Source organism: Cygnus olor, chromosome 9, assembly GCF_009769625.2.
Source record: "Cygnus olor isolate bCygOlo1 chromosome 9, bCygOlo1.pri.v2, whole genome shotgun sequence".
Lineage (NCBI taxonomy): Eukaryota > Metazoa > Chordata > Aves > Anseriformes > Anatidae > Cygnus > Cygnus olor.
Genome location: NC_049177.1, coordinates 2871747 through 2889553, shown reverse-complemented (window position 1 = coordinate 2889553; position 17807 = coordinate 2871747). Strand labels below are relative to the sequence as shown.

The 17807-nt window shown below is 41.8% G+C and overlaps 1 protein-coding gene across 7 annotated transcripts in view; it reads right to left on the bottom strand.

The window, feature by feature from the left end:
• The window catches only part of PID1 (phosphotyrosine interaction domain containing 1), a 93468-nt gene that overhangs the window by 51691 nt on the left and 23970 nt on the right, over window positions 1-17807 (bottom strand). For 5 of the 7 annotated variants that reach the window (XM_040566592.1, XM_040566589.1, XM_040566593.1 and 2 more), the window contains exon 2: window positions 1357-1503. In XM_040566592.1, coding sequence (XP_040422526.1) covers window positions 1357-1503 — 147 coding nt within the window. Of the gene's footprint in view, window positions 1-1356; window positions 1504-7144; window positions 7160-13986; window positions 14005-17807 lie in introns of those variants that run through there. The other 2 variants (XM_040566594.1, XM_040566590.1) reach the window with 2 other exon arrangements.

The window sequence follows — 17807 nt, the reverse complement described above, 5'->3', positions numbered from 1 at the left end:
GTGAAACGTTTTTATGATAGCTAATATTCTCTAAAAATTCATTAGATGTCAACATAAAGGACATAAGACTTCAGCACGGAAGAGCAGATGCTACGTGCTACCATACAAAGCATATTAGGGTCACTTGCCCTGTGTTCCACCACATCAGCATAGGGCAGCACTGCTTCAATACCCAGCAATGGTCTTGTTTCTCAGCTATCGTGGCAGGCAAAAAGTCAAACAAAAATAACACTTCCCAACAAGAAACTTTGCTGAGGAAGTACCAGACCTGGAGGTGTCAGAGCACAGCCCTTTATGACACACCCACAGCCCATGCCATGTGCACAGTATGCTACGAAAAGCAGGGGATTTCACCAGGAAGCAAATTATTTCATCCCCATTGCAGTCCCATCAGATCCTCCAACAAGACAACTGCTCAGGAGGAGTGCCTGTGTATGCGTGCACACATACACCACACAGAATAGAGCGTTATGACATTTACTTGCACTTTGGACCTTACCTGGCACTTGCAGCGTCAGGGAATGGCTCTTCTACAGCTGATGCTTTACAGAGCAGAGGAGGCTCAAACCCAGTTCTCTCTGTTTTTGGAGACCCTTAAGGGTAGGTATCTCCACATGACCAACTCCTGAGGCAGGCAAAGTAGACTTGGCTGCTGAGCCCCAAAGGGCAGCACAGGCCAAACTGTGACCTGGCTCAGGCTGCCTGTTTGTGAGGTGAGGCAAGCTCTGCCATGACGCTAGACAGCTCCAACACAAGATACACACAGAGTAGATTTGTTTGCTTTTTTTATATGGTTTCTTTCCACAGAAGAATGCACTCGGAGCTCTTAAGCCATTAAACTTTAAAGCAGCAGAGCTTTTTCAGAAGCTGCTTTGATGTTAAGTAGGCAAATTCATGTTCTTTCTTAACCAAATGATGATCTAACTGCTCCCCAACTTTTTTTTATAACCAACCTTGAGTTTTAACCTGCAACCCTATTTCAGTAGTTTTATACCTCTGATAGTACAGCTTGCTAAATGCAAATGCACAGCACTTGGCTCTTCATCTCCCATCTCAGCACTAGCACTTACAGAAAGCAACTGTTGTGTTTACAGCAAGTAACGTTCCTGGGAGGCTGTCAAGAATTCTCTATTTGTGTTGTGCCACACACCTCCACCACATTTTTCATTGAAGCCCAGAATTTTTCAGAAACCCCCTAATGACATTTTTGATTTAGAAACCTTATGGTAATAGTGGTAGTGAATGGGGTTTCCAGAACAATGACCACGTTGGTTACTTTGGGCTCTTTAGATTCCTCTTACATATATAGGACAATTCCACTGTGGTCTCATTCCTCAAGTTTTTGCTTGCAAGTACCTTGCATCCAGTGTGAGTCCGGGTCTTCATGAGGGGCGTTGTGGTACACAGCTCAATGGCTTCTGGTTCGTGGAAGATCACTGTCGGGAGAGGCTCCTTCCGAAGAGTTAGGACATTCAACTTGGTCTTTAACATGGTCTGAAAGTGCTGAACAGAGAAACAAAAGCAATTATATTGCGTTCTGGTGCAGAAAAATGAGAGATAATAGTTGGACCTGTCTGCATGTTTTTCTTGCTATTCAATGCCTTGGAAGTTTCCATGGGGAGAGTGAAGAAGCTTTATAACTTAAAGTGAATATCCGTTATTATTAGCAGTGTGGAGACTGTTTTTAATTAAAAGGATATACACACACAAAATGAGATGATTTACTCATTTTGAGCAGAGAAAACATTTCCAAATTTGCCAAATTAACATGAAGATCTATGTATGTCCCAAAAAGAGTCTATATTCAACCTCTAATCACTCCCAGGCACATTATAAAAACTGCTCTTAGACCCAGTTCCACTACTAATGACAATATGAAGGAAAGAACAGGTGATCAAAGACCATTCAAAGAACCACTGTTTCAACCTTTCTTGTTTTCTATCATCTGTATTTAAATGTCATCCCATTGAGGCTAGAAGAAGTTACCATTCCTGCCAAGCTGAATGCCTCATCAGTTTGCCTTTAGCCTATGAATTTTAAATCATCCTGCTTTGTAAGCAGTTGTTCCCATAGTCTCCAATGTAAATGCCACTACAAGTACATAACAAATGGATGTCATTAAAAACTTGCAACTTGCTACAACAAACAAGAAAATTTCCCAGACTTGGAAGAGGAACTAGCCAAGTGAACATTAACACTGTTGAATTAAAAGTTTCTCAGTAATTGCTTAAGTGAAGAAAGCCAATCCATGAAAAGTTTCTAAATCAATTTTGGAGAATCAGAAGAGTCAGATTTTTTTCAATTTTTAGATGTTTCTTTGAACTGACCTTGATTTGAGAAACTAAGTATTTTTGCTTGCTAAAATGTATCTAAAGGGTAAACTATGCAGATACGAAACAAATTAATGTCATATTCCAGCTAGAAATATACTACAATTCTGTCTGAAGAAATATGCATTTGTTAAAGCTTCATAACTTGACTCTTATAAATCAGCAGTTATTAGACATATGTGCAATGTCTCCATTTTTTATTATTATTATTATTTTTATCAAAACCAAACAGTATGCTCTGACTTTTGATGGGAGATTCTTAATTTGGTTTGCAACCACTCCTTTCCTCTGCCTCCCCTTCACCTCTGTAAGGCAGAGGAACAGTATGGGGTCTGGTCTGCAGAAAAAGAGCCACTAAGTGATTTCCCAGAACCATACAAGAAGGCTTTATCAGAGCTAGAAATTTAACTCAGGTCCTTGCTTTTCAGTCCTGTGCTTTAGGTGAGGAGAGTGCTTACTAAATATTTTATTTATACACAAGGGATGAATCCAACCATTTGGATTTTACGATGTTTTCATACAGATTTTTGTGGATTCAAGTTTTCCATTGAAAATTCACGAGAGTTTCTTGGAAATAAACCTCCTATGTAATTCATAAATACTTTATCATTAGCTAACTGAAAGCCTGTTAAAACAATATACTTCTGAAACAATTTAATCCTTACCTCACCAGTGTCTGTATCTAATAATTGTTACGATCCTAGATCTACAGCTTTTTCAACACTCTTGTAAGCATATTCAGGGCACAAACACTAACAGCCTGTGAAAATAATACTTGCTTTCCTACCTCACGCATGAAGTTACAGCCTGTTACAATAATACTTCAGAGCCTCTGTGCAGTTTATGCAAGCATTCAAGTTTCCATTCCAGTGAAAAAATCTACTCATACTATTTTTCATCTGGCTCATATTACGTGTTATCCCATTCACTCTCCCAAACACATCTCCAGCAAAAAAAAAGCACTCTGTTTAAGATGATTATACATTGAAGAATATTCTTTGACACATATTTCTGAAGATAACAGTGCTCTTTGCCAGCCAGGATTACTGAACTCATGGAGAGAACCTATTTCATTTCACCTTTCAGTTCCGATTAGCAGCCTTTTGTTTGGAGTTTCCTAGGCTTCTCTGGCAAAGCTGTTAGCAGAGGCCAGACAACAGCTTGCCAGCCCCAAAGAGCATAAAGCCAGCTCGGTCTGAGATCCTGGGTTTGATGGAGCACTGCTGATTGCCAACCACAGCACTGGGCCTACTGGGCCCGCTGAGCCCGTCAAGTAACTGCTGTCTCCTACAACTACAATAGCTTGTACTGCTCTTATATACAGGCTCTAGATCGGCTAACTTGCTGCAGAAATTGTACTTCTGGAGAAAATATGTAGAAAGGAGAGCGTGCTGGAGGCTGGTTGTGAGGGCTGGGATGACCCCGGCCTGGGACTGGCCCTCAGGAGCACCACAGCACTTCTCCCTCCCAGCACGCTGGAAGAGCTGCATTTGCATTGATGAGCTGTTTACAGAGGTTCTTAAATAAAGAACACTGCTTCCATTAGATGTTCAACAGATGAAAAACCTCCATTTGGCTTCAGAGCATTGAGCTGGTTCTTTGGTATTGTGCCTCTCCTCTGCTAGCATCTCTATCAACTTCAGTGGGACTACCAACAACGTTTTGCTTGCAAAGTTTGACCAAATGAGGAAAGATGTGACAATAAACTATTTTTTTTCATGTTTTAACAGCCACATACAAAGTCTTAAACAAGGAAAAGCCTACTCTCCACCTTACAAAGACAATTCAATACTTGCATGAGCAGCAAGTTGGAGTGGTTGAATGCCAAAAACACTAGAGCACAATTGGCAGCAGATAGGTAACTAGTTGCCAGAGAAATGCAGGATCGACTGGGGGTGGACACAGAAATATCCTTTTGCTTTGGACTGTGTGGCTGGTGCAGACAATGCTGTACTCCCTGTGCACAGGTCATACTTTGGTTGCCATAAGAAAATCAAGACTCTGCCAGCAAGACATCATGCAGTGAGACCCAAATAAGCAAGTTATTTAAACACGTGCCTAACTTTCACTATGTGAGCAGTCCCAGTAAAGCACACGTGGGTAGTCAATGGTTTTATTCATGTGCTTTAAGCCAAGAACAGGATAAAGTGCTTCGCTGAATCCATTTCTTAGTTTCCACTCCAAACTGGCATCTCCTCCGGAAACTGTTGGCAAATGCTGACATATAACAGTAGCCAATGTATTTTTTGAGTAAAAAGCATTAGCTCTCCACTGCTGTGAACCCAAAATATTTCTTTAAAGTGCTTTAAGTTCACAAAGTTCTTGAAAAGCATGACTTTGGCAATTCAGTAAATAAAGGTTCAGAGAACATTATAGCATTCACATTCTATGTGCCAGAACCACTAGCTTCACTTGGTAGCTCTTAAACTGAACATCAAAAGAAGAGATTCTTAACTGGCACGAATATATCAGCTTGCAACTGCACATCATTCATCCTTTATCCATTTAGATGGTGTTACTGATACAGACTTTATGTTCGAAAGAAATGTGAGGAGCAACATAGCAATAAGAAATTGGCAGCAAGTTTTGAAATTCTTTGAGCAAACAAAATAGCTGAATTGCCAAAGAAAGGATCAGAGCTGTAATTAGCATTGTATTTTTCCTACTTGCTGAACATAAAACCATTCAGCGTGAAATTTAAGTAAAGACCCTACTAACACTGAAAATTTATCTTAATACTAAACCATGGTTTTGCTCATTCAGCTATTCAAGTTCCATCATTTTGTTTTGCTTAGTTACCAGTACTAATGGCATCGTTTCCCCCTATAGAAGAAAATGGGACAGTGTACAACTGGTAACCCAAACCCTTAGCAGGCCATGATTGTCACTACAGAGGTATGAAAGATTCTTTCCTCCTTGGTAAGTGCTCCGTATTGCAGTGAAAATTTCATTATCACTAACTCTCCTAGCTACATGTTAATTCAACGTAAGAATCAAGTACTTCTGAATAGTTTCAATATATTTTATCAACTCAACATTCACGTTTTAGCTCTAGAATAACTATTTTACAACATTCAATTCGCAAATTTTAGGTTACTATGCATTTAGTCCAAACTTAATTTCTGTTGCTGTTAAAAAAATTAACAGCGCTTTGGTTTAATTTGTCAGCAAAAATATGGCCTTTTCCACAACCCAGGCCAAATGGCTTGGAGAAAACTATGATACTATACAATTAAATGTGTCTTTGAGGAGAAAAGTAGGCACTGACTGTCTGTAATAACAATGCTTAACGCTTCTGCACAGTTCTTCATTTTTAGGTCATAACTAAACAGCCGCTGTTGTTTACAGTATTGAGTACTCAGTAGCCAAGACTGGGCTAGTAGATCCTTTTATTCTCTACCAGGTGACGGAAATAAAACAAACTCCAATAAATACAACTAAGAAAGTATTATATGTTGCATGTGCATATACATATATGAGTCACAAAAAATGGGACCATAACTCATTATAATCTGTAATGCAGCAAAAACGGACTCAGTTTACAGGCTATACGGGTTGTGACACAGTGAGCGTAACAAAGTTTTCAGACCCATAGCCCTCAGCCCCCATTATCTCCTAACATCAGTGTTATAACCAACATTCAGCTGCATCAGCTCATCTGGAAATGTGATACTTCCTATCTTTTGCCAAATTTTGCCAGACACATGTTGAACGAACAGTATTGCAAACCCCAAACTGGTAGGGTGTTAACATGTGTTAAAAGCCTCTGAGATAGGGATATGCCAAAATGAGAAGCAAAACTCAATCTTCTACAGCACCTACAAGAAAACTGACAGATGAAATCCACATTAGAGCAATAGCAAAAGATCAGTCACTGGGAAGACTCAAAAATAACCTCTATGATGTACTACCTTGTGCAAGCACTTCCTCTATCTTTGAAATTCATTTAGTTCTGGCATGAAACCCAAACTGTTCAACAGCATCCCACAGCAACAGCAGCCTAGGAGAACAAGGACAAAACCAAATGCAATGAACTGCAAAAGAATTTTGGTAAGTCCAAATGTTCTTTTTCCCTTCTCTCAGCGGAATTTGACTACTGAAGTATCCAGTCCGTATGTACAACAGACTCCACTATCTTACTCATAGATAAAGGAGATGAAAACACAATCATCCTTTAGCAGTACGCTTATCCCATCACTGACGCAAGCAGAGCTGTGACCCAAGGAACACCCCACCCCAAGCTCTATATTTTCGGCAAGAAAAGAAGAATTCAGATACAGTTCATATGAAAACTTATCCATTTCAAGTCTTTGTTTTATTTAAAGCAAATGCAATCCAGTACAGATAAATGTCAAATCTGATCCATCTCTTGTTAAACAAATACTGGTAATACACTTTAAATGCTTCTTTCCTCTTCCCCACATTATACTTCTCAGTGCAGTATTTATTTATCCTGTACCAGCAGTTCATATAAACATTGTACTGAACACTACAATGAAACCCTCCACAAAGGGGATGGAAGCGCTTATCAAAATCAGAAATCATCCCATCAGCAGCCTGCTCTACAGCACAGCACTGATCGGCGTGCACAAATCCAAGATCCTGTCACAAGTCTTTATACTCAGGCAGATCTGGCCTGGATAATCTGTTTGAAACTGATCTAAATCCAGAAATTTGGTGGTTATTTCGAGTGTATCCCTTCTAGTATCTTAGGAGAGCTGGATTTTGCCAGCCTATCAAACCAAATCCATCCGATCCCTTACAGATAACAAATGCTATTTAGGTTAAAGAACACGAGGATACGATGGACTCACCTTCAGGTGAGACTCAGTTTGGAAGCCCAGGAGCTCAGGCAGCCCATGGTGTGACTCAGCATGCCCACACTGAGGGCACGGCATCTCCCAGGGGTCCAGGGGCAAAGCACCTGGCAAACATCATGTCACAAAGAGACCTTCACACCCTGTGTGGTCACGCACCAGAAACTGAAAGACTGCAAGCCGCCACGTCCCCACTTGTGTCCCCTGGTCCTACCACCCCCCACCAAGCAGCCTGGAGGAGAGACGGGGCAGCAGGGAGCACTTTGGCACAGAAAAGAGTAATCTGCAGCTGCTGGGGTGCGCCCCAACCTGTGTGACAGGACACCGAGCAGAAGACAGCATCAAAGCAAGCAAGGCCTGAGACTGGAGAGAGGGAAGTGGCAGGAGAGCAGTAGCCAGCATCATGCAGGCGCTGCTGCCTGCTGCCAGGCACAAAGACTTCTCCTGGGCCTCTCCTGTATTCGGTGAACACAACAAGGAGGTCAAGGTTAAAGGTCAGATGGAGGAACCCATAATATACAGAAAAAAGGGGTAGGTGAAGTGAAGAGGGACATAGGGCTGTAGACAGAAAAGCAGGATGAGGACACAAGCCCAGGTGCAGGGTATGGTACAGAGGAAGCCAAATTCAGCCAGGTGTTAAAAATCCTTTCAGCAAAGATGCTGCTGCATGCAAGCGCTGAGAGTTATTCCACCCCACTGCAATACCAGCTTCTTGGGGAATATTCTGCTTCCTGCTGTGATAAAACAAAGCCCTTAAAAAATCCACAACTACGAAGATTCCATTAAAAATAAAAAAAAAAAACTTGCACAGCCTATCCATACCCCTGATCGCCCAGCTGCATGTGTGACGATGCTCACATTGCCTTGTTTTCTTACAAGTTTGAAGAACTTCTGTTTCCTCACAATTTAATTCATGTGAAACGTTTTGTTCTCAGACCCTGTGTACTTTGAGTTTGCTCTGGCTGGATTCCTCCATCCTGTTGCCAAGCTTATGCGATTCCGATCAGCAGGATTGCTGCCCAAACAAAACACAGTCCCAGATACAAACACCCTCCAAACTGCAGGGAACTTCAGAGCCAGATGAGAATTTCATGACTGATCCTCTAACATCTCTCTACACTCAGCCAAACTAAACCCCCCGACCTCAGCAAATCTGAATACCCAGGATATTCAGCGACCACGCTCCCCGTTTAGCTGTAAACACTAAAAAACTTAAGTCCCGCTATAGAGATCCACACCGGAGTAATAAAGAGTCAGTATCTCAGAACACTAGTAAGCGGGAAAATACAATTAGAAATCCTTAAAGTGTCAGTGGAAGAGGTAAAAGAAACCATAGCACTACAATAGCTTTTTTGATTTTTTTTTTTTTTAACATTACAGTACCTAAGTTCCCAGTCCACTATTTCAGTGGAAATTAGGCATGTGGACTGAAGATGTGCAACTAACTACATCTAGTTGGATTTGGGCTTTGACAGTTTATTGCTTTACTGATAAGTGTAAAATAGATTTTGAAATGTGTTGCTACGTTCAGAAGTCAAAGAAAACCTGCCTGGGAAACATGGCCCCCATGCACAGCACTAAAGGAAATTAAAGTCATCCTCTTTATCTGCTGTTCATCTTCTCATCACCAGAGCAGCAGTACCTCCCCAAGAGCACTGTGACCACTTGCAAGCCTGGATTTTTAACTAGATTACATTTCCAAAAGTACCAGTATGCCAGAATTTCTCCATGCGAACCCAGGTATTTATCAGCCCCTGCACTTCTCAGCCCAAATGGGAACCAGAACACAGGCCCAGGAGAAAACTAGATGTTTTTTGTTGGTTTGTTGTTGTTGTTGTTTTTAAAAGGGAAAAAAAGGAAACGAAAGAGTTGATAAAATTAAATAGGAACTGACAAGAAAGGAAAGAACAAAATAGGACATGCAGCAGCATAGATATGTCAAGTCCATTCACTTCGATTTTGAGCTTGACCCCTTAGCTGCTTTCCAACATATTTTTCCCCTAACATGAGTTTCCAGTGGATGTATTATTTGGTATAGTTGGCCCAATATTAAAACAATGGAATCCTGCAGCATGAAGGCAGTTGTTGGTTTTTCAATTTGCTCTTGGAGGCTTTCCAATAATTTCTGTGTCAGAGGATGCTTTAAAACATTCTTTCTCCTCACTCTGAGCCTGGCAAAGCGAGATCATCTTGTACAATACCTGCCAGACAGCCACTGCATTCCCCAACACAGCTCTTTCAAAAACAACAACAAAAAAGCATTTCAGTCACTTTCACTTTTCTCCTTCACTTTTTGCAATAAATCGATAACTTGTTAGGCAGTTCTGTAGTTCACTGATCTCCCTCTTGCCTTTCTGGGACTCGTTTTCTGAGACAGGGCTAAGGACTGGATGACAGAGGTGTCTGCTACGAACAGGGAATTTGCTCTGATTTATTTGCTAGGTACGCGCATGTTTGCTAACACTGCAGAAAAAAAGTGTCCAAATTCTTGCCAAAATTCTTGGATAAATACGAACCAAATGAACTTTTGTAACAAGTCTATTAATTCTTGTATTTACAGCTATGAGATAGAGACACAATCCTAATGATATAATACAATGGTAATCCACTCCTTTCTCTAAAGCTGTCCATTTTATCGCTCACTCCTGGTTACTCTTTTATTCTGTTTTAGAGAAATGACTTCTGTGGGTCTGACACAGTCCCCAGACTAAAGCCTGGCATTCCCGAAGGTCTCAGAATAGGGGTCCTCCTGCTTCCCAGGGATGTAAGCCATCTCCAGGTGAACAGACCTGCTCCTTCAGCAAGTCACCCTCCTTTTTGGAAAGCCTCTATCATGGTGCATCCCCCCAAGTCTTGCAGAAGACAAAGGAAGAAGCTTGATGGCTTTAGCCTCCTCTCTCTCCACACATCCCCACGAGTGCCATCAGGACATGCTCCAGGGCATACCCAGGGGAACCACGTCTGGCCAGCACTGCTGTCCCATCACACACACACACGTCCCCTCTGGCCAGCCCTATGCTCACAGGCCTTTCATCTCTGCACTATTAATCCTGTCTCACTACCATCAGCAAATTATTCAGCAGGGAGGACCCCTACAAGGATTCACGGCGATACAAACCTTTGGGGCTGATGATGCAGAATATAGATAAAACTTGGGCCCCACTGCAGTGCAAATGCATAACCCCTGTCCCCAGGAGATTTCACACAGTAGGTCTTCTCACTTCTTAAAGCCATGAATAAGAGCAGCACACCAGAGAGCCTATATCAGGAATAAGGGAGTCTACAGAAAATGATCAAAAATACCCTTCCACTAAGTGTCTAATTAATTTAGAGTTGGATAACTGACAGCATTTGCACCAAGAAACCTTCACAAAAGGAAATCAAACCAATTCATTTACATTCCTATTTCTCCTGCAACTACCTTACTGGTTGAGTTAAGCCAAAACAGACAGATGCAAAATTACTCTGCTTTTTGCAGCACAAAATGATTCAAGTGAGGTGGCTGAGAGCGGCGCTCGCCTTGCCTGGTGCCGACCTATGGCAGCCACAGGCAGGACAGCCCTCTCACAGCCACAGGCTCCGGATGTAAAGGCTGGATCTGCATGGTGTTTTCAAGGTTTTCCAAAAGTAATTAATGTTTGCTGATGTTTCCACTTTTCTGATTTTCAAAGGCCAAGTCCTTAGTGCTTGATGAGAAGGGAGATTAAGCTCCCGAGTCTCCCAATTTAAGCACCCAAATCCAGAGATACTCAGAAATCCCAGCTTCCCTGTAAAACCTCAGTTTTTTCTTTAATTGTCAAAGTTCAGATATTTTTGCAGAAGCCTAACTAAACCCTCTGCTGAGTATTAAGTTTCAAAATGCTAGTGATTATACTTATATACATGCCTACAGTTCTTAGAACAGCAACAAAAAAAAATCCAGAAAAGAAATAAAGTGTGCACCAAGAGATTCGACCAAAAGCCCTTATCCCCCCAAGGCATGGTTAATATACTATCTGCAAATACATATGGGACCAATTAAACAGAGCTAACTCCTCACACAGGCACTGCAGCGTCACTCTGGAGGAATCCACAATTGATTAAACAAACTCCAGTAATTCCATTCTGGAAACACATACTCATTCACAACTAAATCCCAGACTTTAGGAATCCCATATGCCATGCAAAAACTTTCCCTGCTTCCATAGAAATCCAGGGCAAAACAGCTATGAAGTTCATCGGGAACTGCACCAGACCCCTTTTTGCTGCTGCTTTACATGTGCTACTACATTCACCTACGCGTGGCATTACTACTGCTTTGTACAGCAGTAACTAGACGCTGCTATTTCAGTCCTGTAATTCAGCATCACCAATGCAATGAAGCACATTGACTGATGGAAATATTAAACTGTTTAGGTGCATTAAATGTAAGAGCTCAAAACTATCCCAGCGTTCCCTTCCAGCAAGACTGGCATAATTTAAGACCTCAGGCCTACATAAGGGCTGTCGTTCAACCTCTTACATTGGGAAGACAGATTCCCCTTTTTCTGAGAGGTATACTCTCGCTTTTGCCCGATCTGCTCCAAGTTTTGACTGACACAGCAATGACTGGCAAGTTTTCCACGCAGAAAACATCTGCAAAATAAACAACCCTGCACATCAGCAGACAAGCAGAATAGGAAAATCATTCTTCTCAGCACATCCCCATCCTTCCTCACCCCACCCCTACCTTAAACATGGCCACCTTAAACATGATCCTTTCTCAGGCACCTTACAACTTAAATTTTATTTTGCATCCAAAAAAAGCCAGTCAACTTTGAGAGTTTGGGCTCAACTTCAAGCAGTGAAGTTGCAGGAGACATGGGAATGTAAATGAGTGAGGTTCACTTTCCTTTTTAAATGTTTCCTGGTGCAAACCCTGCCAATTATCACAAACAAAACTTTAACACATTTCAGGCTTGTGGGAAATGAAATAATACAGAACATCAACAACCAAGGAAAAGGGCCTGGGCTTTTAAAGCTCTGAGCTTCCCTAGATGCAGATTTAACATAAGCTCCTGTAATATAAGGCGATGGAAGTATTCCGAATGCCCAAGACACTTCCAGTCTCCAATGTACATGTGTTGGGCAGCTAGTTAAACAGATGTGAAAGAACCAGGAAAATTAAAATAAATGAACTGCCTGCCCAGCATTTCCCTACTGCCTTCTTCCCTTGCCCCATTCAATTTAACTTACAGGCATTACTGATGCAGTTATTCCAGCATCCCTCAAAATGCACAGAGCTGTAATTCTACGGGAGATGTTAACAAGGTGGCTTTTATCAAACTCAGTGCATCTGAAATCTAAATTATTTACCCTGAAAGAGAAGGGAGGGAAAGAATTTAGGTGCCTCTGATAAAAAATTGAAGTTTTGAATCTTGTACCAATTAGTCATTCTTCTGGGAAAAAAAAAAAAAAAGACACTAATTTTAATCAAAAAAGACATGTATTTGGCTGAAAAAAAGCAAACTGATGTAAAATGTTTGAGCAGCTTTACATACTCAGTCCTCTATAATTATAACAAGATTGCTAAAAATTCCATTTTCACAAACACGACTGCCACAAATAAATAATTGCCAAAATAAATCCAGTAGATTGCCATGCAGAAATGTGTCTTCTACAGCTTAACTTGTGATAATGCTTTTTATAGCATGTCTCTCTGCTCAGATTTGCAGCTTTTATTTGCATTCTGACCACTAAGCCCAAGGGTTATCAATCACAGAATCCACTTTTTCTTTTATTTGCAATTCTTCATGCTGCAGCCCTACTTCTGAACTGTGCTTATCTAAGCTATTTGCATGTATAATGGACATACAGTTCCTTCAAAAAAAATCTCTGGGCCAAACTGATAAGCGATGTCAATGACAGTAATCTGGAGAAAAGAAAAAAAAAATAAAGCTGATGCTGGCCATTTACTGATATGGCAATAATCAGGTAGGCTGCAGATACGATACAGATGGATGCACACACACAGGGATTCAATGGGAACCTTCAGCGCTGCTTCTGTGTGAGTCAGCCCCAGTTCTGCAATGGGAGAAGAATCCACAAGGGACTTTTGAAGGGACTCCAGCAAGTCTCCTGTCCTCTTCCACAAACGTTACTAGCAAAAGTAACTGTCTAGCTCATAGCATCTTGGAAAGGAAAGATAATTTACACAGCGCTTAGAGCAAACACCAGCTAGTATCATGAGGTCCAACTCCTCTGACGGAGGGCCATCAACAGAAGAGAACCTCAATGCAGAGCTTGTCGGATAAGCTCTCTGGCACACAGAGAATAATGCAACAGCTATGCAAGACCTCATCACCACTCACTGCCAACTGGTTTTTCATTGCAGCTGCCGAGATCCCCAAGACTGCACTACAAAGCTTTCTCTGCCTACATGCTGTTCATGAACATGCAGCACTCAGCGCCTCAGACAGGCACAGAATAAGGTTTTGCCTTCGGTATGCACTTGGGAAAGTCAGCAGGAGGTCAGAGTCCAGTGCTCGAGATGGGTATTTCTCTTCCTGAGGGCTGATTCCAAGCTAGATGTCAGAGGTTTGTCTTCTTGCATTCCAAGTTTTACTATTATTTAAAGGAAAGTCTGTAAAAGTGTTGGTGCTGTTGGAAAGTTACTTTGGAGACCACCACAACTAAAGCACTGTCATTCAAAATAAATAAACAAATACATCTATGTCAATTCAGTCCAGAAGCAAATCTTGAAACAGAAAAACCCAGAAGTGGAAAGTCTGGGTGAGCTGCTAGTCGCAGTCACGGACTTTGAGAGGGCACTTGAACTCCACATCACTCTATCACCACCAGCTCCCCTCCAATATGCTGACCTTTAACCCAACTATGCTATTTTGAGGCTTAGGAGACTTCAGGAGTGGAAGGTATCCTTGTTTGATTTTTATTTTATTTCAGATCCCAGGTTCTCCGTCTAGAACAGATTTTCAGATGACATTAGAAAAGCCTCAGAAATAACATCAGTAAAGTTTTGCATGCACAGCTATCTGCACAAGGCAAATCTACAGTTTTACAAGACAATCAGATAGATAAACATCTGTCTGCTCCATTCTGAGCAGCTGATGAGAGCAGGGGACCTTTGATCATTCGACAAAGCCTGTTGCCTCTTGGGTGCAATCCAGCAACCACCATAACAGAAATGTTTCAAGTTTTGTTTTTTCACATCTTTAAGTGCTGGTTGGGTATCATAAGCAGCTCAGTGTCATCCACACTACAAAGAGCACAACAGGGAAAATCAGAGGTTGAAGAGCTACATCATCTCCCCACAGAAACACGAACACAAACTAACAAAATCTTCTGTTGTTCAAGGCAGGCAGGCATATGCAGGGCTTATCCATAAGGAATGGCAATAGCTTTTGACTGTTTCACAATGAAAAAGCTAAACAACAAGTACATCTGCTTAACCGCTGAATTTTAAAAATAATTATTTGTAGAAATAAAGATTAGATATCATCTGATGACCATGGTACTCCATGCAGTGCTCCATCCCTTGTATAAATAGGGAACCAGCTTCAACCCGCACATGAAACAGGGCTGTGGCTGTAATCTATTTTCCCTGTAGCATCTGTAGAAAAGTGATTAGTTCCAACTCCTGCCCTATGACATGAGCATTTCCACTTTCATGTTTTATCACCACTGCAGTTAGAAATTAACAGGCTCTGGTGACCATCACTGATATTCCCAACCCAACGGAATAAAGCTGTTCCTGAAGCAGATTTGGGATTGCCTTTTCTGCTTACACAGTAGACAAATCACAAATGCAGTTTACTGTTATGCTGACAATATTTAATAGTGTTTAATGGTGCGGTATGGGTCTGAGCGAGGACAGGGCACAAGCATCCATATGGAGAACAATTAGTGCATCGGCTCCACCACAGCCTCCCTCCATGCCCTCCTCCCTGCCTGTGCACTGCTGTACTGGAGAACAGGAGCAAAATGAAGCTTGCAGGCTATTTATTTGCTGAATTACCAGCTCAGACCAGACGATTCTGGGGAAGGGAGGGGAGACAATTCTGAAAGCAGCGCAAGCAATGAACACGCCATGGCAGAAATAGCGCTCACAGGACGCGGGGACAAATCTCAGCGGTTGCACATCAGCAGCTCCGGCCGCCTGCCCCAGGCCCTATAAAGCACTCCTGGGTGTCGCTGCCCGTACTGGGTTAGGCTGCAGCCAGCCTGGCTGCCCACCATGGCTGCTTCATCATCCTCAGCTGTCACAGAGCAGGGCATCTTCCCATTTATTCAGATGTGCGTACGCACACACAGCCGAAGGAGCGAGCAATGCTCGGCTCATTTTCCCCCAGCCCATTCGGTTTGGAAGAGATCCTTCTCCATTTCAGTGCCTGATGTGTTCTGGCCTCAGCCGCTTTTCCGTTTGGCACACAATCAAACCGTATTTAGAGGAAATCCAATTCTTCTATAAAAGTTGCATCTCAATAAATTGTGTCTTACCTCTCTTCCCTACCCACGTTCAAGGGGAGAGAGTACTGCAAGTCTCCCAAAGCCGTTCCCACTTGAACATTGCTTTCCGTGTGTACCTTTCAACTCTCAAAACTGCACTCAGTATGAAAAAAAGCACAGCAAAGAAGCAAAGCTGTCTTCCTGTATTATATTCACATAATAATCATAAGCAATTTCTCTGAGAAGTCTTCCAGGCACAGTTTTAACGTTAAAGCAATTCTTGCTCCATTTTAACCACCCAGTGATACAGAGCTGATAGCCCAGCTCATTAAAAAGTACAAGACGCCGTTTCAAGAAATGCCATAATTTCTTGGGCAGAGTTTAGACACACTCCACAGAACAGCCCAGCTGTTCAAACCCAGCACTTGAGCCCCTAGGCTTTGGGCTCAGGTGCCCGTATTTCATCGGGAAATTCAGGTGGTTCTTCTGCTAAACCAGGTGCTACACCCAAGTGAGACACTGCAAATCCACTGTACATTCCCGATCTCCAGCAACTCTGCAAACATCACACTGCTCTGCTTAAGGCCTCTTTTTTTTTTTGAGGAAAAAGGAAAAAAAAACAGCTATTTTTGAAATAAAGCCTACTAGAAGGAGATTAACTATCCTTAAAAAAAATACTTGACAGCCTCTTTGCATGTTATTGAGTGGCCCATACATATGGCAGATGAGTGCGGTAGAAGATGATAATGCATAATGATAAATAAACACTTCTGTTTAAAATCCATAAGCCTACTTATGACTAGCTTGAGACATACAAGTATCTACAGCTTACTCAATTCAAGAATCCTCTGCTTTCAAAATGTCCATTCAGCAGCCCTGCCAGATATTGTTTCACAATATTACAGGCTCACTTATTCATAAACAAATCATTAACATTCTTGACATAAATCCATAGTGTACAACAAATCCCAGCTATGATAATGTTTTACTACATTTGCTGTGCCCATCATGAATGGGAGTTCTGTTTTCATCAAAGAAAAAAAAACAGCCTCAACAAATAAAAGGCAAATTATTCGCTGCGAGAAAACCGCCAGGATGAAATGCCTATGCACAAATTACAAACTAATTATCAAGTCCATATAGTAATAAACCTTGTGTTCAGTTAGTGAACCTGGATGTCACAATTTATGCAAGAAATCTTCCTGCTAGGACCGTAATAAATAAAATCCTGATAGTTAAATACAGAATGGCAGACTTTTAGAATTTTCTCAGCTGCAAGGAAAACCTTTCACACGTTCCCATTTCTCCAAACACAGGCACAAAAATCATCTGAAAAGATCCATCCGAATCCCTCCAGCATTCACGCGTTGCTATGGGTTTACTGACAGCTCTGTACCAGAGGTTTTCAGCCAAGCCCTGAAATGATCATGGACCATTTTTATGTGCATATATCAAAGCTTAAATTAGACTAATTAAAATGAACGGAATAGCTTAATGAACGCATTAGGACTAGGCTGCTTACTCTCGCTGAATAGCCTCTGCATAGATGGCAGCACAGAGCAGTGCTTTCAATCAGGGCTTCCCCAGCAAGAGTCTACACATGGTCCAAAACCACAGCCACCACAGCAGCATCCCCACAGGGCGAGAAGGGCAGGGGTCCGAGGGATGGGATTTCCCGAGCGAGGCGGGTCTGCAGCACCTCCAGGGACCAGCCAAGTGGTCTGTCGCCAGCAAAACCTCGGAAATCATGGAGTTAAATCCTCCACCACGTCCCTCAATTTGCTAACGCCTTCTGCACCTTATTTAAAGAATTAAACGCCTTCCTTAATGGCCATGTTTAAATAATTAGGAAAGATACTGGGAGATAGTTAAACTTTCCATTGATGCTCTTGGGAGATGACAATTACACTCTGAAGAACTGGATTTCTCTGTGGATTGATAAACAAAATGCAGACTGCTTTCTGTGTTGGCTGCCAGCTCAGCCCAATAAATAAAAGATGTTTTCAATTCCAGAAGAGATACATGTGCACCAAATGATTTAATATTTAGCAAAACCCAAATGCTATCCTGCAAGAAATTAGACTTCACTCAGTGCTCAGAGCACAGCCCTTTCGACACAGGCGGCTGCTTGCTCGCAGTAAGTAAAAATATGCGCATGGCTGAAATGAGAGCTTTGTTATTTCTATAAAAGCGTGCAAGTATTTACTGTTACACTGCAGCATTTATTAGGAGCATG